The 22,108-nt window shown below is 41.7% G+C and overlaps 1 protein-coding gene across 6 annotated transcripts in view; it reads left to right on the plus strand.

The window, feature by feature from the left end:
- Window positions 1-22,108, plus strand: part of nbeab (neurobeachin b) — a 170,710-nt gene that overhangs the window by 16,935 nt on the left and 131,667 nt on the right. For 5 of the 6 annotated variants that reach the window (XM_079354490.1, XM_079354485.1, XM_079354486.1 and 2 more), the window contains exons 2-4: window positions 20,077-20,308; window positions 21,253-21,353; window positions 21,560-21,655. In XM_079354490.1, the coding sequence (XP_079210616.1) occupies window positions 20,077-20,308; window positions 21,253-21,353; window positions 21,560-21,655 (429 nt within the window). Of the gene's footprint in view, window positions 1-17,888; window positions 18,044-20,076; window positions 20,309-21,252; window positions 21,354-21,559; window positions 21,656-22,108 lie in introns of those variants that run through there. The other variant, XM_079354489.1, reaches the window with a different exon arrangement.

Genomic DNA, 22,108 nt, shown 5'->3' on the forward strand with positions numbered 1-22,108 from the left:
GAGACCACATAGATCACGAGTTGTCTTATCACAGGTAACCCAGTGTGTGTGTGTGTGTGTGTGTGTGTGCTTATCTTGAGCTAATTTGTGCTTGTTTTCTGTACAACACACTGTGGGCCCTTTTGTACTAATTAGATAATTATTCAACTTTGAATCCTTTAGAATCTCTGCAGTGCAGTTTTTTAAAACTAAATGTTTTTATTCATGAATGTTGGAATGATAACGGTACACCTGCTGCATTGTTTGCATAAACGTTCTCATTAGGAAGAAGGGCCACACTGCTGTGTTGAGCTTGCTTTTACTTCTCTAATCGGTGGTCCGGGGCTCAGTGTGATAACAGAAGGATTCAAAGTTGGCTGTTTTAGTCCCTTTCCGGGGTTAATTGCTGTGTGTTTGAGGACAGATGATGTGGGGGGGGGGGGGGCTCATGCTGTGGACAACTTCCACTGTTGGAACCGAAGGGTGACTGCTGTTTCACAGCCATCTGGCTCCTCTGTCTGTCTAGACTCGGGTTACTCCATCACAGCCTGTTGGTCTATTTATGTCAGTGTGAGTGTGCCCATAAACTCAGATAGAAAGTGGATGCAGTAACTCTTCTATTGCTGGAGCTTCAGCACCATGTAGACGTCGTCGACCAATCTCCAGTATTCTCCTCATCAGGTCAAAAGTGCCTCGCTGTTACCAAATTATATTACAGGAATATTAAGTGAAAGAAACACACATAGAAACAATGCAGACGTACGACTCCACCGTGGGCAGAGAGGTGAGCAAGTGTAGGGAATACCTGTGTCTTTATTCCAAGTAAGTTCAAACTTTGTCTCTCCTGCTGAGGGGCACCTCACGTCTACACTGCGGAGATGTTAGCTTGTTGTGTGCGTGGCCGTCTGTTCGGGTTTGTGTCGCTGTGCTGCGCACGGCATGACCAGCTCGTGTACTGTATGTGCCAGATCGGCCCAAAGTCAGGGAGGAGCGGATGGTCAATGGTCAGGACAGAGCGAGCTGCAAATCGGCAGATGCAGATCTATCTGTGCGCCCTTATTTGCTCCAATCTTTTTCTGTTAATGCTCTTTAGGGCTACTTATCCACACACTTCTAAATTTATTCTCCAACCCCCCCCCCCACCCTCCAAAAATGTAGCCAAGTAAATAGTGAAACTGGTCTGATATTCCTGCAGAAGCCTGGTCAGCATCGGTCTGTCTGCAGCACTGTCTGGAATTGATCGGTGCATGTGAATGAGGAGGATGCACTGTTGACGTTGACTCCATCTTTCAGTGAGCTACAATCTGCTCTGCAGCCCGACGAAGTGAGGCAGATTGAGGCTGACAGGTTGTGTTGATGCGAGTAATTACGCAGGAGATCAAATAAGACCATAATAGAGCAATCAATCACTGGGCTGAGACCATAGCACCCTCGTACACACACCCACATAAACACACACACACAGTTTAGTGCAACGACTGTATTCTTTTTACTTTGACAACATTTCAAGAAGTTGCAAGTTTATGCCTCTGATACACTCTTTTAAGGCTACATCTTTATTTATCACATATTTCCAAGCAGCTGTTTACTCGGTCTAAAATTCCATTTCTGGATTGATTTTCTCAAGTTGTTCTTCTACACTTCAGTGTCAAGAGGCTGTCAATAACAACTTTCCATGCAAATGTATCCAGCTTGTTTGGGCTGTTTTTTTGGTGTGTTTGATAACCTGTTTGACATTCAGCTGGAGGGAGACGTGAGAAGCACTTTGTCTGTCTGTCTAATATAAACTGAGCATGGCACTCGGCTGTGTTGTTTTATGTTGCTTGGTTCACAGGAGCTTTCAGGGCTTGTAAAAATCTCTGCAGTGAGAGGGGGGGAAGGATTGGCTCCCTCTCACTCAGTCACACAGAGTCCACTGATTGTGGATGGGGGTAAAAGTATGGTATCAGTGAATATCACTCGTCGTTGTAAATCACTGTGGCTGGCTTCAAGATGAGACCGACTTTTCTCTGTGTTTGTGAGGTGTACATATTCACATTCTTTAATGTATAATTTGTATGTATCCCTACTCTGCCTTTCTCCATGGAGCACCCAGGCTGAGCTTGAATTATTCATTCCCCTTTTTCATTTTCTTCCAGCGTGAACATGACAGTGTGGGTTGAGGTAGAGGCTGAAGTAACTGAGAAAAAAAGCTCTTGCTGTCCTGACTGGCTGTCCCGTTTGTTTTTATTGAATGAAACCGTTTAGATTCCACATCTGTTACCAAACTCTTTAAATATTTGGTCAACAGTGGTTTGGCTCTCCTCCTGTTGCTGGAAGTGAAGGGAGGACTCAGTCACAGAGGTCAGAATGTGGACTTTGAGCTTGACTGGAGGATGTTTTTCCCCACTTTATTGAGTTAGTTTAATGGTTGCTGTTGCTGTCGGACACAGACACCAGGCTAATTAGCTGCATCTATACTTAGCTCATAGGTGGATCAAACCCAAAGTACTTTAGTGATTTTAGTGATTTAGCACCTCCATTTCACCCAATGAGTATTCTATAAAGTGAAATGAGCCATTCAAAGGTGCTGTGATGGTATTTCACATCACTGCAGCTGCAGGTAGACAATATAGAGGCTTATCTACGGTGTGCCAAGTGTGACAAAATAACCAGCTATTAATGCAATACGATTTGCAATTGACACGTCACGACTGACAGCCCTGTTGAAAAATATTGTTTCCTTACTTAACAGCAAGGCTCCACAAAAGTCAAGCATTACAAAAAACCTTTCGTGGAAAATGGTGTCTGAGTCACAGAGGTGTTCATTAGCATTAAGTGTGTTTATTTCAACTTATCACACAGTACATGCAGGGCTTTTAAGACAAATTAGCATTATGTTACATATTTCCTTCATTTTGCTGTAAATACTGACCTTGAATACAGAATTATTTTATTATTATTCTTATTTTTAAACTCTACTCAAGAATAGTTACTTTACATAACTGTATGCCACTTTGGATGTCCATTCCTCTGTAATTAAGAGCAAGTGTGTTCCTGTTTCCATCAAAAGCATCAAGTGGAGCATATGGGGTCCAGCATGGGGTCCTTTTGTCCCTGGGTGAAGACTATACATTTTCTAGAAATGACAGGCCAGGCGTGGGGGGGGGGGGGGGGGGGGGGGGGGCTGGCTGAAGGAGGTGGGTGGGGAGAAGGACAGCTGCTGCTTCAAGGACCGCTGTAGGTGGAAATGTAGCGTTTTGGCAGCAGGGAAGATTGCATTGTGCAGACATCTACATGGGAGAGAAGAAACCTTCTGCTTTTCCCCACAGTTTAGGTAGTAAGCTAAAAGCTGTTTTGACACCCTGTTGAACAAACCGCTTTACCGTTTACTCGAAGCTTCCATGAGACTGAGAATACACAGTTCTCTAAAGCGTTCAAAACCACACGATTATCATTGCAGGAAGTTAGAAGTCAGTGGCATTAAAGTCAGCAGGACCTCCATCCAACTCCCACTCGCATGCCTTTGAAGTCCTCATGAAGCTGTTAATGTACCTGCACAGAGACATCAGGCTCTCCTACTTGACCCCTGCCTCACCATGACGATGAATATGCAGAGCTCTGGGTTCATTGCTTCTACAAAGGCATTCATAATGAGCCTGAACATCTGATTAACTGTGCTCATCCTCTGGCTATTAGAGGATGTTCAAACTGGTCGCTTGCAGATAATGATGGCTGAACAACCAGTGTCCTCATTCGTTTAATCATCACCTGCCAACCCTATCATTTTTGTGTAACCCTTGACTGAAACCACAAAAGCTGGTGTATACTAACGACTAAAAGGCCCTTTAAACTAAAAACGGATTACAGTTTCCCCGTTATTAAAAATCAACGCTTCATTCTCACCGAGTTTTGTCCTTTTAACTGTGATAATTTTATTCCTGCAACTAAAAATAAGCGGTATCTAAAAACTGATTTCAGTCATGCTCCCACTTCTCTTAATCCTGTTAAACTATAAACTCTCAATTTAGTAATTCTGCTATTGCATCCCCAAGCTCAGGAGGAGGGGGGGATCTTCTTTCAAATGTCGACATTATTTTTGCTTTTCATCTGGAAGAGGAGCAGTGCGATCAGGTACCTTCTGCATTCAAAGTATAGCCACTGGTTTCCTGTCTGCGCATGTAAATACAAATTGCATTAAAGGAGAGAAAGATTAAGGGGGGATTTAAATGTAAACACCCCAGGCGAGAATGTGTGAGCGTGGGAATCAGAGAAATGGAGTCCAAAAAAAAAAAAGAGAGAGAGAAAACAGGGGGATGTTTGATGATGCTTATGCTTGTATTAGGTGATGAAAGTGAGAGTGTGACGTCGTCATGTATGCGCTCTGGTTTTGTTCAGGGCTTAGCAATTTACATTTTCCCTTATGAATTTTAAAAAGGAAAATATATGCTTTTTTATTTACTGCGCTGAAAGGGCATATTACCCAAAATACGTCTAAAAAAAGGGGAGTCATTATAAGACAGTAAACAGCTTCATGTTGATTATGGTGACCTTCTCTGTAAGGAAGGACTTGCACTTTACAGGCGTGAGCCCTGACCAGACTGCACACGTTCTCTGTTGCTTATTATGGTTAGAAAGAAGAACAACAGAGTGTTTTGCAGCAGACTGTTAATGGTGTGTAATCAGCTTAAAGTTGGCATCACTCCTCCACAATAACCTGAATTTTCCTCTCTAATTAGCTGCGTTATATCTGCCCTGACTCAAAAGAAGAGTAAATAGACTTGATGGTGTAATTATTTAGCCTGTTTTTGGTTTTTTTTATGTCAAGCTCTGTTTTCATGTGGATGCAAAGTCTACATGTAAACATGTGCTTTGGCTGCATCATAAGACCTGTGAGAGGAGGCAGCACGGCTCAGTGTCAGACTGTTGATAAATGATCTGAGTGGAAACAGTGTCATTAGTGTTGTGGGCAGACTGAGGAAGTGGGGAATTGCTGCAGTAAACACTGTGGACTCTCTCCACCACTTTCTTCCTCTCCCCCCCCTCCTCCATTCTGTGACCTGAATACTGATCCCTGTTTCTAACCTGGAGGACATCTTGTCCCAGTGCTAGCCTCGTAACAGAAGTGACACTCGGGTGATCCGGAGAGGACCGAGTCAAGAGCTCTCTCCGCTGTCATCTCCTTTTCATCTTCTGCCTTTCATTCCATCTAAAACCTCAGAGTTTTCCCCTCTCCACTTTCTGTCGCTCCCTCGGCTGTCTGCAGTGCACCCTCTACTTTTCTGTCTTCCATCGAACAAGAGATGTTTATATCAGCAGGGCCCTTCATCTCTCCTCACCATATCTTTGTAGTTGGCTGCACCTTCCTTTTCTCTTTACAGTATAGACTGTAAGACAACAGCAGCGGCGTTCAGCAGGAGGAAACCGTGCTCGCTAATCACAGCCGCCCCTCTGTTAGTTCTATCACCAGCTGTCAGATTCATCCTGCTGAGATGCAGCATCATGTTTGGTTCGAGAGCTCGACTCTGCCCACTTTATATCTCAAGGTCAGTGGGGTTAATACCAGCTCACAACTGTTGCTCTGTATCTAATGTGTTTAATTAGTTGGGAATTAGAGAGGCTGGGAGTGGGTTCATACTGGTGTTCCCAGATGGAGAGGAAAGCGCTTTTGTTTCAGTTGTCTTGTATTATGGGATTATGTATCACATGGCTCGTCTGCGTCAACAAAGGTGAAAGCAGGAGAATGCTGCAGTGCAGAGAACTGTCAAGGTGACTGTCTACCTTGGGTCAAATTTGTAACTAAGTTATGGTTGCTGCCAGTTTACAACTTACAGTTCTTGTTTTTTTAGACAGCAGCAGTTTGTCCCTGCGAGCTGGCTTTGGATCAACAACCTGTTATTGGGCACATCATGGACAAAGTGTTAGTTTTTGTTTTGCGCTGTCTGATGCCTGAGCTGTCCATCAAATGTGCTATTCTTTGTTGACAAGGGCGTTTTTAAATTGGACTGTATCTTTTCGTCCCTTTGTCACATGGAACTGAATTGTTTTCAGATTATGTGTTTTCTTCTCTCTGACTAGAACTATCACTACCTGCTCGAAGTGTTCACACAGTGCACCGTCTTTCCTTTTGCAAGATATATTTCCTGCAAGATTGCCTTTTAATTTTCTTCCTCGCCCCCTCTGGAGAGGTGAGCACTTCTCCTGTTTGACAATTCCAAGCATTTCAAGGGATTAGAGGAACGGCCACATGATACAAACCCACCAGAATAGTAAACAGGCCTGGGTTGCCACACAGTAAGCTGTGAATATGAGATAGGAAGTGCAGGGTGGAGTTGAGGTGTTTTCCTCTTAGACATGGACCTTGGTCCCACTAACTGCTCCTGTGAGTGTGGCCGGCTGAAAGGTGAGATTAGTTAGTAGAGTGGAACAAAGGCGAAGTGCTCTCATACTCGTTCGTGAATTAAGAATCGAAAGCACACAGAGCAGCATTATTGGGCTTTGATCCACATTGAATTTGTATCAGTCTGGCTGTTTAAAGCTCCACACTGGCCACTGATGAAACGCCTCACCTCTCCGACCGTAAACTGCTCCAGATCAAAAGATTTGGCACTAAAACCAAGAGCTAAAAAAAAGTAGACTGCGTTGACACTGCATAAAAAAACCATTTAACAGCACCGAAAGTTGGAACTGCATGTCACAAAGCCAAACCTGTCAGATCCACTTCAAGCAGACCCTCCAGTTTGACGCGTCAGAAGTCTGGGGCTGACTCTCCCTGGGTTCCACAAGAAGGGAGCTGTCCTTGGTGCTGAAATCAAGACAGGCAGCTGCTGTGACGCGTAGGAGCCAAGGGACTCTTAATGTTCAATTGCCTCTTTATCATCACTTTAGAGCGTCCCACATGGGAGGGAATCTTACAGGACCCTCCTTACTCTGTTGTTGTTTTCGTCAAACTTACTGTGAAACTGGCCAACTTGTTGATTGTTTTCCATGGCAAGTCGATATAGGACTAATTTGACGCTCTTTTCTCAAAACAAGACCCCAATATTTCATTGTTCTACAGTTTCACCTTCAAACTTTTCAATGTATTCAGCCCTCTGGCTTATGGGATCTGAATAATATCCAGATCCAATAACTCACCAGGAACGCTGCCTTCTCTAAATGCACCTCGCTGTGAAACTCTGCCCTCAAGACCCCTTTGGCTCACAATGCAGCTGTGTGCTGTTTCCTGTTTGTGTATTTGTTTCACATATCCGGATCAGCAGGGAGGTGAAAGGTTGTATTTCTATTATCTATGTTTCAATACAATAACACTGACTATTCGAATAATAGGACTCATGGTGTTTCTAACACATTCAGCTTCAAATTAAACAACCTCAGCGATGAGGACGTTTCACAAGGGACTGGACTAAATGATTCCACTAACCCTGACATGTATTTCCCTTCATTTCATTTTCCTGCAGATGGAAATTGCCGTCATGCTATTACTGCTAATTTAGGCATAAGAAGGAGCAAACATCCTGAACAATTTATCTAAAGTCAAGGCAGCTAGACAAATTGAACTTTCTGTGCGCTGTTTGAGATTTGCTACACCTCATTTTCCTCCTAAGTTATTGGCAGAAGGATGAAAATAGACAGAGTAGGTCACACCTTTCTCAAGGTAAAGCCTTTTAAACTTGACAGTGGAAGGAGCCTTTAATATTCAGGTCAGGTTTCTATGCTTTTGTGCGATCACCCTTCCTCTTAAGTAAACCGCTAACAGCTTTTGAGTGTTTGCTTTTGGTCTCCTGATTTGATGCATTCCTCTCTGTGATGAAAATCCTTGTTGCAGTGGTGTAAGTTCAGGGACACATTTCAGAACCTTTAAGTCTGGAGGAAAAAGGCCAGTAAATTAATTCAGATATTAATCAAGTAACATTGTCTGTGTCTAATAATAATAATAATAATAATAATAATAATAATAATAGTGTTCTAGCTGTACCAAGCCCTGTTTCCTCCAAGCAGTCCGGTTTGGTTCAGTACAGTTTGATACAGTTTGCTAAGTTAAGCTCTGATCTGCCTTGTGTTGGATTGTACCCATATGTAGTAAGCTGGGTGTTAGAAAGATGGAGATAGCCACGTCAGCTATGTAATATTGTGACATCAGCCCAACACATACAGCTATCATGTAAGTTAAACGTTCAAGATGATCCGGGACACAGAAAACAAAAGACGCTTCAGGGTCCAATGGGCACCTTCAGTACATTTGGAGCAGGATGTTAAGAGTGCAGGAGTATACATGGTATAATTGCTGTAGCAAGTGACTATATTGACTTCAAAGAGTTGGGTTTGACACATCGTAAAGTGTATGTAGTATGTGTAGTATGGTAGAGAGCAGAGGCCAAGATATCTAATACAGCTATGTCCTGCCTGAGTCAAGATGAGAGAAAATATATGATGTTGCTGTGATGCCTGCTTGGACTCAGCCGAAAGACAGCAAAATATATGAAATGAAGTGATACTCTGGCCTCTGTCCTCAGTGGAATCATATTCACCTCCATAAGAAAACATTTTAAGATTACTTTGTCTCACAGCCTATTATAGAGCAGAATCCATCTGTCTTTGTACAAAGGGAGGATTCACATTAGGAACCTGGGCCCAGATCCAAAAACCCTTAACCCCCATGTCTGCTTGATTTGATCAGTATGAACACGTACCAGATTCGGGTACTGAGTGAAGAATTTGTGTGCTCAAGCACAGTCTGTGTGAGATGTGAACCCTCCCCTGTTAAAACAAGGAAGTGGGCTGCTTTATGACGCAATACTAAACGTCTTCTGTCTCTTCCAAAACCATCATTTCTTCACCACTGGTTCATTTCATCTTCATGGTCTGATTTTCTTGCTTAGAAAAAAATCCATACAATTGGTGGCATAAATATACAAGCATTGATTAATTTCTTGACTCTGCATGCAGTAAATCTCTCCTTTCTTTGTGTTTTTTTTTCTGCCTTGAATCTCTCCTTTCCTCACAGTTTGTCTCCTCGCTCTGCCTTTAAGTCTGAACGCTGCTTAAGGCTTAGTCTGCAGGGCTCAACAGTTCCAAGTCTGAGCTACAGTGAGCTCTGTACGCATGCTGTTGATCTGCCCTCTCTGCCCTCAGCTGCACTTTTAATGATAACCTCAATCCACTCAGTAAACATATTGACTCGAGGCGCTCTCTGCCTGTCTGAGTTCTACTTCACTCACAAACACTCACATATTGTGGCTGTCTTCAGCTCATCTCTTTATCTTAGAGGAGATTTCATAGCTGCTTAAACCTGCATCTTGATCTTCAAGCAAACTCAACATTGTTTTTTAGTACAGTAAATGGGGGGGGGGTGTTGGTGCCTTGCTCAATGGCACCTCGGCAGTGCTCAAGAAGTGGTCTAGCATCTCTCCAACTACCAGACCAACTTCCATGAAAGTTTCTATGTATTTTATCCTAAGTTTCAAATTAATAATACAAAGCTTTAACTTGCAAGAGAATTAAAGGGACATGACTCATTAAAGCAGCAACTCAGTGGCAATTACAACTTTGAAATGTTGTTTGCATAAAGTGAATGTAACCTCCAAGACTAGTTTATTAGAAATGTAGGTTTAATTAGATAAAAAAAGCCAATAAAGACTGCATATTTCTAAAACTTTATCTTCAGTCAAACGTTTGTGTTCATTCAGAGACAGTTATCTTCACTCATGTTCCTCTTTGTAAGGAGCCACAAAGACAACAAATGAAGCTTTAAGTGGTTCCATGTTCACTTGACTGATCATCTATGACTGAAGCTCAGCTGATTATCCGAAGGTGGATAACACAGCTTTTACTAAACTGACAAACCGATGTTTACAGACAGATGATGAATCTGTGCTCATCTTAATGAAATGATCCACAGCATGGCTCCATTAGCTGTAAAGATGTTCCTCAGTGCTGGACTCCCCAGCAGCCTGAATTATTGTCAAAAACATTTCCTCTTCAGTTTCTATGAGGCTTGTTAACCACATCTGTATGCTGTAGTCATCCGCTTCAGTGAAGCATAAACACCATAATCTTTAAATCTTTAGCAGTGTTTCTACAAAACAATAGTGCAGCTCTCCCCCTGAGGTCTCAATCACAGACTGGTCACATGCAGGGAGTTAGCCCTTCATTCAGGTCACATTCTTTCCAGGCCTGCCTTTTAGCTGCTTTAAAGCTAATCTCTATGTAAATGCAGTCAAACAGTCAACAGTCCTGTTTAGGTTCTGTAAATAAAAGCTTCTGTGATTCTCACCTCATAATGCAGCCACAGGCACTGAAATGATGGGGATAATGTAGGCATTTATCATGTTGGACTCACGGATCGTTGCACAAACTGTAATTTTACATATTTTTGAACCAATTACTGCTACTTCTTTTCTTTAATTAAAACACTTTTCTCATCACATTTAAGTACTGAATTAATAAATACGATCTCAGGGCTACAAGCAAACAAGTCTCTGCTACATTTCTTGCACTGCTCAAACCGTCTCAGACATACTGGGTGTCGGATCCAGACTTACAGCACATGGTTTCACACTCTGTGCCTGGTAAAGAGAGTCGCTCAGACAGTCGGACACACCAGCAGTAGTTGGACTGAGTCTAATTGTTAGTGAAGCAGAGGAGAGTCTTCAGGAGTCACACAGAAGGTAGTGGGAATTCTTTGGTTTTGTCCTCTCACTTGTCCTGGTAGAGCGGATCAGTCATGCACCAACCTCTCTGCTGTAATGTACAAATGTGCTTCACAGTGAAATAAGGGGAATGAATGTCCAAACGTTTGGCTGATGCTGCCTCATGTTTACATTTGAAAAAAAGATCATTTGGTATTCTTTCTTTGTATTATTGAAGCATAAGGTTAGTGATGGGTGAGGGCAAAATCACTTTGCTTATGTTATTAAAAATGCAAAATGGGCAGTCAGACGCGTCCGGCCTTTGTTAAATCGATGCAATTTTCACACAGTTGCATGGCGGGGGCAATGCAAATATGAAGACAGGTTAAGCAGAAAACGAGGAAGTGTTCCACTCACTCAAGCATGTCAGAACAAGATGTGGTCCTGAACTGCAGAGCACTTCATTTCTATTGCAAGCCCTGCTGTCTCTCTCCATTTCTCTTTTCACCAGTTCAAGGTGGGATACTTTCACCCCCGTTACATCTCGCCTGCAATGTGTAATACATGGCGGGGGTTTGCTGAGGTCATTGATCTGCTATCCAAAGGATTCAAATAATGTGTCCATAACAAGTATTTATTAAAGCCCTGCACGCAAGAAAAAGGAACAGTTTTACAGTGATCTTGCTGATAATGAAGCATCTGTTCCCGACAGTTTCTGAGAATATACTCGTCTCATTTTGAAAAACAGGAAAGCCTGAAAAGCACTTTTTTTTTTTTTTTTTACTACACATGAAGTTGGGCAAGTTCATGTATAAAAACAATTTGCAGCAGCTACATTTCTTTACCTGGAATGATTGTCTGAGATCATTTTTGTTACTTTTTATCATCCAACAACTTCTTTGTAAGATGGGATGATTGTTTTGTTGCACAAGGAGCTCAGTATTTTTAAATCTGAAGGGTCTGGTTGTCTTACATGAATTTTCATTATACACTGAGGACTGAACAAAAAACAAATATTCAAGAGAGACTAACAACTTGTCTGTTTCTCTGTGCGTCGTCAGATGATGATTATCTTTTAAGGATCCTTATTGTCTCTCTTTGGCTCTGTGGTGTGGGTAACTCATCAGAGCAGCAGAGTGGTTACAGAGAGGGCAGTTTAAGTGTAGTCATTAGCATGGCTCAGCATTGATGCGAAGGCCATTCATCAAACTAAATGAAACCACAGGAGCATTAAGCTTACTTCTTATACATTTAGCTCTCCCTCTTCAATTTTCTTCACCCCTGTCCCTTTAATGGCTTGACCTTTATTTTGGTGACATTTTTAAGTAAAGAAAGGCCCAGAAGGTAGTCTTCTGTTTCTACTCTATGGAGTCATTTCACAGAGTTACAGGGCAGCTGTTTGCATAACAACTTCCAATATGACTTTGTAGTCATTATTTCCTCGCATGTAGATGTTGAACAAATCACACGAGAAGTGAAGTGACTTTTCACTTTATGCATATGAATATTCTATCATCATTAACTCCTCCACAGAAAGAGTGACAGTCAGTTTGATGTCTTAGCGGATGTTGTTTCATTTTCCACGTCTTTACATTTCTACATCAGTAGATGGTTTCTTATAATAGTGCAGTTTGCATGTCAGATGTTGAAACACAATCCAGACCTTTTCTGTGGTTCTTCTATGCAGCTGTTTCCCACTTCAACAGAAACGTTAAGGAATAGTTACTAAAGGAGGGAGTCAGATATACTGAACCAGATAAAAGACACAAACCAACAACATCACTATGACACGTTTGTGTTGGTGTTGTATTGATGGTTTTATTGACATTGACTCCCTTTGACTGTTCTCTTCCTTTAATGTTTAAACTTTCTCTTCACTTTGTCTTTGTTGGGGGTCGGGGGGATATATGTAATATATTATGAGATATAATGTAAGCTGTAATTGAAAACACAAGAGTTTTGATTTTTCATTAATGAGACATATGACCTGAGGTATACTTGTGAAAATCTAAATGCTTTTAAAAAAAAAAAAATCATTGTGTAAGAGTTGCATAACCTCCCTTTTACATCTATGCCTTTTTAAAAGTTCAGACACATTCATCTGCCTTCGCCCCATTGTGGCTGAAAAATAGCTTTTTTCGAGTGTCTGTGAAGTGAATGGCTTGTTGGAAAATCCAAGTATTCTATATGGATATTGTGTTTTGTGTCAAAGTCCCTCTGGTGCTGCTAAGCACTTGGCTGCAAAATGGCCCATTCATTGTTCGCTCTCTTTACTTCTGCACACATTTTTGCATCACACTTGATCCCTTTGAATGCTTTTGGTTTTAAAAGTGTGCTGCAGGCTGTTCTCATTCGGAGGCTGAATGTTGTTATTGAGCTGCTGCTCAGGTTTTCTCTTGGACTTTTGCCTCCAAGTACTGACAAACAATGCTTTCACAATGAGAAGTTAGATTGTTTATTTTATTACCTCTATGGGTTTTTCTTTATATAAATGCAGTGTTGTTTTTCGCAATACCTAGCTTTAGAGGTTGGAGCTTTACCAGTGGCGCCATCACACTTTCTATGCAGTTAACAGAGAGCAAGGGAGACGTAACAGATGACAGAGCAGAGGACGTGTAGACTTAGACTTACTTTATTGTCAAACTTGGACTTTACAGTGCACATAAGAACAAGTTGTAAGATCTTACGCGGCTTAATAGGATGTTTAACAAATACATATATTATACATATATATTTTTTTTTACTTTGGATTCTTTTTAGCTGATCACAACGGGAAATAAAGTAATGCAGGTGTACTGCATTACCAAGGCTAAAGCATCGACTTTAAAGCTTCAACATAAACTGGGAGACTTACTCCCTTCCAAAAATTGTGAGAAATCGTATCGAGAACCCAGAATCCTGAATAGTATCGTCAGTTACATTTCTTAAATGTTTTTTTTTTTAATTTTCTATGGAACTTTATACAATAAAAGATGAAAAGGTCCATTTTAATTCCTCAAAGATTCAATATTTGCTCTGCCATACCTATATTATATCTAGGGTGGATACACCCTCTGCTGAATATGATGTCTTTGGATCCTGAACCTCTTTGTTTTCATTTAGAGACACATGAGAGGACTCCCTGTCTCTGCACCTGAAAGACTCCTTTACTGCGACACTCGCACTCCACCAGCTTTCTTGGTAAATAGGACATCAGCTCTATTTATTTTCAACCAATTTAGTGGCCACTGTAGGCTTCCTGTGGAAACTGTCTGAAGTTCAATCTTTGCCGCCTGTCACCATGGCGACGGCGAGCCTTCAGCCTAATCAGAAGCAGTTGAAAGTGGAGGGCTCAGATGTAACTCTCTTAATTCTCCGCCTGATAGCAATGACGCACAAATGAATTCTCTCTAAGGGGAAAAGAAATGTAGTGGGTCGAGGCTCATAACCCTATCACAATAAAAGAGAGGAGCCACATGGGTGAAGAATTAAGGATACACTGTAATCGCCTACACACAAACACATTTTTATTTTTCTACATAGAATAAGAAATGGCAGCTTGGTGGAACCAAATTCCCAACATGGGGAGAAACTCACTGTAACGCCTCTCATTTTTCATTTCCTCAGACACAACAAGCTGTGCTCGGGATTATCTGCAGCATCACGGGATGTCTTTCTCTCCAGGGCAGACCGGTGAGAGTGACAATATGCCTGTGAGCAGTTCAGTGAACCTAAGGGCAGATGCACAAGGGTGACCGAAAGACATTATTGCTAATCTCACCTCTGCTTTGTCACCGGCATGACCTTCTCTCAAAGTCTGTGTGCAATTATAGCACAAGGAGCCAGCTGCCCTTCACTCCTCCTGTGGAAGCAAACCCTGACAGGTCTGCCAGTTTGGTCTGCATACATACCAGTGAGAGCCTAATTAAAGCCGAATTACCCCCTCGCCTCACATTGTAGTGTTGTTGCTATAACCCTCCACTGTGCAGTGCAAATCATCAACCTGCAGCTCCTCTGAGCTTCTGAACGGCTTAATAATCCAGAGGATGTCCTTAATTGAAATTATATGATTAGCTGTAGCTGAAGGAGGCAGGTTTGCTGCTCTCTCTTGGGAACAGGGAAATGAGCTTTACTTCGCTCTGAAAAACCCTGATTTGAACCAGCACAGGTATTTGCATCATACTGCATGGATTCTTGGCTGCTGAATTTACTCCTCTTCATTACTCTGGGACTCAACATGGCTGAGAATTTCTGGAAGTCTGTGTGTGTGACTGTGTCAGGACAGGAGACTCTGCACTTACAAGCATTCACACGTTGAACTTCCAGTGCTGCTTTGATGTTGAATTACGGCACTTTCAAAGAAATGTCAGAAAACGTAGTTCCGTTTGTGTCTCAGAGGAAACAATGTGAATACAAATTGGCTGGGTGGGTGTGCCAAGATAAAAGCTAAGCTGACACTTGACATTCTGACTGACAGGTTGTCTTATACTTTGACTGCAGCACAGAACTCAAACACGAGTATGCCTAAAAAAAACTTCAGTCAGAGCCTATCATTTTTCAATATCCACCCTTTATTGAAACACAGAGACAGAAAAGAGAATCTGATGCGGTATGATGAGCTGTGTGACTTCTCATGTACTAAGCTCAAACTGTCAGTCATCATATACTCTATTTATTATTAGAAAAATCAAAAGTTGACCCATCAAAATAAAAGGCAGACGTTTTAAGATTTATAAAACAAGTCATGAACTCGGCAACAAATGAAGCTAAAAGGCTTTTTAAATGTGTCAATGGATGTAAGTTCGTCATTGTCATAGTTTGCTCTGTTACACATCTTGCTCTGCAGTCTTTACTTCTGCAAATGAAGCAAGGCTTGCTATCATTGCATCATGTGGCAAGTGTGAACAGCAGAGGAACAACACCGAGCGACTGGCAGACTCAAAGTAACATGGTGTCCAAATGGCAAGAGAAAACCTGCTATGATGAATTGCAAGTGAATTTACATATTTCTCAATTTTGTTTTCCAAAGTGAAAATCTCCAAGGGCCTGCAGATTTAACAAAGAGTTTTTCTTTGTTACCCTGTTCTTATTTATGCGTTGGATAAACTTTGACACTGACATGAAATGGCTGATTGAGATTCTTTTGGTTTTATTTGTTGTATAACCCAAGTGGAACGTAGGTGTACAGAGAGTTAAACAAATCACAGGAAAACTTAAGAGTAAGTGAGCAGAGAGCGTACTGCGGTATTGTTAAATGAACATTTAGTGCCTCATGTGCATCAGAAGTTATGACACGTTTGTCTTGCAGGGATTTCTTGTGCGCGCAGATTACTGATAGCGCTATCATCTCTGAGTCTCAGTGAGAAAGGATTTAGCACAGGAGCTCAGTCTCAGCAGCACACTGAGCTGTGGCTGGGTTTAACTGTGGTAAACAGACCAAGTCTAGCAGAATCTATCATTGAAAAGCATCTGGGGTAGAAGTCGGAGATAGGCGTAAAATAAATGAGAACAGTGTCCCATTCTTTCGCTGTCAGTGTTTCCTGCTGTTTGCAGTGTTTCGATAAGTCCTGGAGAGCGACGGGGAGTCACAGAAACACAATCATTTAATTCTGATGGTAAAGTTCTGGATGTTAAAGTTCTGTATCTACAGACCAAATGACACGCATGTCAACGCCTCAACAATATGAGCACATCTGACTCTTTTTTTTACTGTTTTAAATTAAACTGTACTTGATGCTCATTAATCATGCACAGAGTCAGAGAGTCTGATTTACATTCAACATGAGTTGGTGAAGGAGAGAGTTCAAAGGAATGCCTTGGGACATGTCACATACATGAAATACAGCCTCTTTGTGCGATGAATAAAGTTACACAGCACACAAATAAATTTAACACAGAGATGTCTTTATTTAGACAGTCACAACCTTGCTTTCTGATGGACACATTTTCAACAGTTACATCATCCAGTCCTGGAAGCTTTCAAAGCATCAGAACACCTTGTGTTTTTCTCCAACATGTGAAGATCCTCTGCAGAGATGCCAAGTACAGTCATGAGTCTTCACGCTTTCAAACAGGATCCAACCTCAACTAGCGCTCTTCAGCCCAACCTGAAGGCATTCGAAGATATCTACCTGAAGTTCTTCATCACCGTCGTCATTATCAGAACAGTGTTGTTAAGGAGATGAGTCGTAGCTGCTTACTGCCGCTTGGTTTGCCACACAGCACTCAGGCCATCATTCCCCAGTTTTTCACCAGACAACTTCTCTTTCCCTTTGCGTGTTTACTGCCATCAAGTCAACTCCAGACAGGCTGCCATATGTCTTTAATTTCAAGTGCAGTGGCCTAATTAATGGGCTGTTACAAAGGTTGTTGTTTCTTTGACACATTCTCATAACTGCAGATGAACTGCACTCGACAAACAGTTCCATTTCATCCAAACATGATTTTAAACTGGTTCCTACATTTCTGCCTTCACGTGATTACCTGAGAAGTTATTCGTAGGGTTCCTTGGACCTTCACAAGTTTTGGTTTTGCTGATTTTTGCATTTCAAGTTGATTCGTATTTTTGTGTTTGGTTCAGCCAAATTTTTAAAATCCTATAGAAAACAAAATCAAGTTATTAAAATATATAATCCCACCTAATTTCATGTGTCACTTTTACAGCAAAGATGATAAAGTCTAGTACGTCACTCTGTAATAAACTCAAATGTTTGATTTACACATTTTTGATAAATCACCAAACACCTAAAAGTTCTGGGGTTTGTGTGTTTATGGAAAAGCATTTTACTGGTTTATTGCAATGGATAAGAGGTTTCAAGTGTGCACTGAGTTCACACTGTGTGTATCCATTCTCTAAAATACTGTATTTGGCTTTTTTTAATCAGAAAATGAAGGCGAGAGTGGTTTGATATGCATCATGGAGTGTTTACTTTGACATGTTAGGAGTAGCTGTGTTTTACTGTTGTTAAACTTGTGAGCAGCCTTCAGCATTTCCCCATGTCTAAAAAGAATTTGGTCATTTACTTCTTCACATGATTAAGGGGTTTTACTTCTCTCAGCTTAAGTGTTCTCAGGCTCTGCATTGATTTCTGAATTTGGTTCAAAGAAACTGCTTCACATTTTGAAGTGTGTAATCACTGATTCCACGTCTTTATTTTTCTCTTGTGCCATAATGGCTGAAAATTATTCTGAGCATCTGAATCTGCAATTATGCCACTTCTCAGGATCCTTCCACGTCTGTGGATAGTTTGATTAATGGCAACAGGAGTGAAGAATTAAAAGGTTGAGTCGAGACCTCGCGACTCCGTCCCTCTTCTGAGAATGTGTCACGATGGCTGCAACACGAGAGCAGGATGATTATAACTTTCAAACAAACGACCTTTGACAGGCACCGGGTCGATCAAGTCTCTTCTTCATTATCAGTTGAGGTATTGGTATGATTTACGCCACAAAAATAAGACCCAGCCAAACAGACGGTGAGAACGTGGGAAACACGAGACAGCAGCACGCTCTCTGTGTGTCTACAACATCTCCTTCAGGATCGTGACATTAAACTCGACACAAGAAACCTTTTGTCTTCTTGCTTTTCATTGTTGTGCTGACGTGGCAGAAGTAATTCATCTTAGCACCTTCAGTTCACGAGGGATCTGAAAGCAGACGGAAACCTTCCACGTGGTGAATAGACTGTTGTAACAAACTTCAAGCTGTGTTTGACTGTTCATGTCATCCCTGAACGCCTCCCGTCATAAACATGCAATGCATGTGTTATTTTATAAAGCCTCACATTATTTAGTTGCTTCTCGTATGATTTTCCTGATTTGAATGTGTTTGCAAATACAGCTATGTTTAGCTGACTGGAGGAGTTTTTGTCCTGTACTACTCACTACCTAATTAGTCACGGCCAAATGCAGCATGTTTGAGCAGACAGCAGAATGTAGCTGTATTGTATTTGGGTTGGGTGTTTGGCTCTGCAGCAGCGTGCTCAGTGGCGTTAGGCAGAGGTGGGAAGAGTGGGCTGTTTAGCACCGAGGATTTTCTGCGTCCCCATGACGAGCTTTCCACTGGTTTCACAAGTGTTCCACCAGTAAACATTGTGACTATATTTGGAGAGCAGACATGTGACAGCTTGTTCAGCTCAATGCTGTAGGCGTCTGCACATTCAGGCCACTGAGACTAAGCACTAACCCCAACCTGTGGGTTTTCAAGTTGTGACTTCCCTTTTATTGTTGATGCTTTCAGGATGAATATCGATAATGTCTTCCGAAATGAATATCCCCTTAGGTTGCTGAAATTCATTCAGTCACTTATACTAGGAATATAAACACTTTTAAGCACTATTCTAAGACACATTGTTGTGTGTTACTTCATAATAAGTGCACTATGTTCTTTGTGAAAGTCCACATCGGTACAGGGAACACGTCAGTGTAATGTCTCTGAGCTCTGATCATGAGTGAAGTGAGGCTCACTTTATACCTCCTCCATGCACTCTTCTTTTTCTCCTACTTTACTGTTTCTCATCTCACTGAGCTAATACCTGTCAATCACAATAATGTACGGTGGGTATCAAGGCCCATTTTCCACCTGCTTGCTTTGATGCCCGCCACTAAGTTGTCAGTGCTTCACCTACACCCTGCACTGCTTTAAAGGGCTAATTTCATGCTTGGTGAACTCTAAGAACTGCATTATTGATTGTTGTTTTCTACTTTCGTAATAGTGATTATCATTCGTGTCTCAAAGGGGGCAGCTGGGCGATGGGGACTCTTAGCCCCTCCCCTTTTCATTAAATGCCAGGCCATTTTATTTTCATGGGTGCTTAAATTCTGATCAAAACCTTTTCAAGGGAAATAGAGCTCCACTTTCTTCTTCCACTGCTGGCCAGCCCTCTACCATCAGAGTAGTGACCCAGAAAATGTGTGAAGGGTCTTGGTTAATTTTGCCTCAGAGGAAAGACCTGATCAAGAGCAGGGTTGAGAGCTGGGTCAGCAATTCTCAGTGTGAAAGTCGAGTTGAATTGATGTTACTCCGTGCTGGAGCACTGCATCAACAGCACACAACATTTCAACAGCCTTTAAAAAGCATAAAAAAGCAATCATGTTCCTTTCGGGATGTAAAGATTAATCGTGAGGCAGTTAAAAATCGATTTAAAGGTGCAATGGTTCAAATCGGTTCTCTGAGAAATGAATGGCAGTAATATCGTGAGGGTCAGCAGCTGTAGAGCAGACGAGTTTGAGCCGGCGTGATCACGGCAGTCGAAGCATTTTTGCTTCCCAAGACAGAAAATGAACGAGGTGAGAAGATAACAGACGAGACAAAAACCAGTATTACAACAAGGCAGAGAACTTCTCAAAGAGCACAACCAACATGATGCAGCATTGACTCGACATCACAATGAGAAGCTCCAATCACCTCCCGATTCTCTCGAATACATTGTGTATCATATTGTGAGTTGAGTGAATCGTTACATCCCTATTTTTCTTACTTTCTCTCTCTGCCCTCTTCTTTTCTGCAGTTGGTGGGCGGTGAGTTTGATCTCGAGACCAACTTCATCATCCAAGATGCTGAAAGCATGGGCTGCATGGTGGAGCTTCTGGAGCACTGTGACGTCACCTGCCAGGCTGAAATCTGGAGCATGTTTACCGCCATCCTTCGAAAAAGTGTACGAAACCTGCAAACCAGCACTGAGGTGGGCCTCATCCGGCAGGTGCTGCTCAAAATGAGCTCAGTGGAGGACATGATCGCAGGTGGGTGTTTTTCTCACTACTGTTCAGTCAGGCATCTGTCTCTATCTTTTAATAGATCTGAATTTTTAGTTACAGTAGAGTGACAAAGTTCAAGAGACTGAAGATGAGAAAACACGTTTTTTAAAGGCAAGAACCACTCTACAGGGAATTAGCATAGAGGCATGCTAAAAAAGGGTCAAATATAACATGATTTAGTCAAATATATTTTCAGAAGTTCATATCTTTATTTTCTTTAATTTCTCTGGAATTACATGTCATAATAATGAAACATATGTGACTATAATAATATAAAGTAAAAACTAAAGACACAGTCAGAGAGTTTCAGGTTCTCCTCTCTGTGTCGCTTAAAGTAAAATGAAAAAGGGAATAATAAAAGTCCTGTGCAGCACATTTAAGCTACACTCCATTTAGAAAAGTTTAACATTTTTCAGACTACATGTGAAGAGTGGGAGACTTCTTAAAAGAAAAGGCAGTTAGACAGCGTCATAAAGCTTTGAATCACTGTTAACTTGTGACCTGCTTTAGTGGTGATCGTGTAAATATTTTTCTCATGAAGTAAGAGTTGATTCATCATCTTTACAAGGGTGCACGTTATTAATAAAGGAATACCCAGAATAAGCCCCTCAAATCCAAATTCATGATGCTTTGCGGTTGTAGAAAATGTCACTCTGCCACGTGTAAAATGACATCCATACCTCGCACATCTTAAATATAGATAATGATTCAGCTGATGAAATCCAAAAACATTTTCCCAGCTGTGTCTGTCTGCCTCTTCATTAAACGAGTAGCTCTGATTCAGTTACTCCAACTAAAGTATTTCATTGTCTCATGAAACGTTTATCCATCAGATGAAATGCTGATGAGGATTGTCTTGTCTATCTCTCCTCTTTCTCCTCTGTGTTTGTGTTTGCTGGGTGATGCCTGCATTCTGCCTGTCTTTAAAGACTTGCTCGTGGACATGTTGGGCGTGCTGGCCAGCTACAGCATCACAGTGAAGGAGCTGAAGTTGCTCTTCAGCATGCTGCGGGGGGAAGGAGGTCTGTGGGTAAGTGATAACAGGGGCAGCAGTGTGGGTTTTGTGGGTTTCTGTCACAGAGGTTGCCCTCAGGGAGCCGTCTCACCGATCTGTCTGTGGCTTGTTGTGTAGTTGATTAAGTGCAGAATGAGATAACTGACAGCGTAATGACTGTAGTCCAAACAGTCGGGGAGAAAACCTTGACTCTTACTACTCTTCTTTTATCACCTGTGCAGCCGAGGCATGCGGTCAAAATGTTGTCTGTGCTGAATCAGATGCCCCAGAGACACGGTCCTGATGCCTTCTTCAACTTTCCTGGTCGCAGTGCAGCAGTAAGATTTCACCTGTTCATCGACTGTATGTTTTAAAATGGAATAGGTTTGAATACTCCCACTGTTTCTCAATTCTTCTGGAGTTTACAAAGTCATTTACCTTCAATTAGTCCAAATGTGATTGTAATGGTGCAATGTGATTTTCCTTTTAATGAATCCATTCAAAGCCAACATGCTTCATTAGTCCTTAGTTCATGGTCTTTAAGAAAACAGGTGTGAGCGGGCCCTCACAAACAGCTCCACTAATACTGTATAGAAATATAACGTGTATAATGTAGGTAACAAACAACAGATTGAGACCTCACTGGGGCTGAAGAAGATGCATCATTTAGATATGCCGGTACATTAATATTGGAGCTGACATATAGGAGCAGTGGAGGTTGCAGTCTGTTACCTTTGCATATTTTTTGCCTCACACCAAAGGGACATTAGTTAGAGTCATGAGTCACCACA

This window comes from Symphodus melops (genome assembly GCF_947650265.1).
Source record: "Symphodus melops genome assembly, chromosome: 10".
Taxonomy (NCBI): Eukaryota; Metazoa; Chordata; class Actinopteri; order Labriformes; family Labridae; genus Symphodus; species Symphodus melops.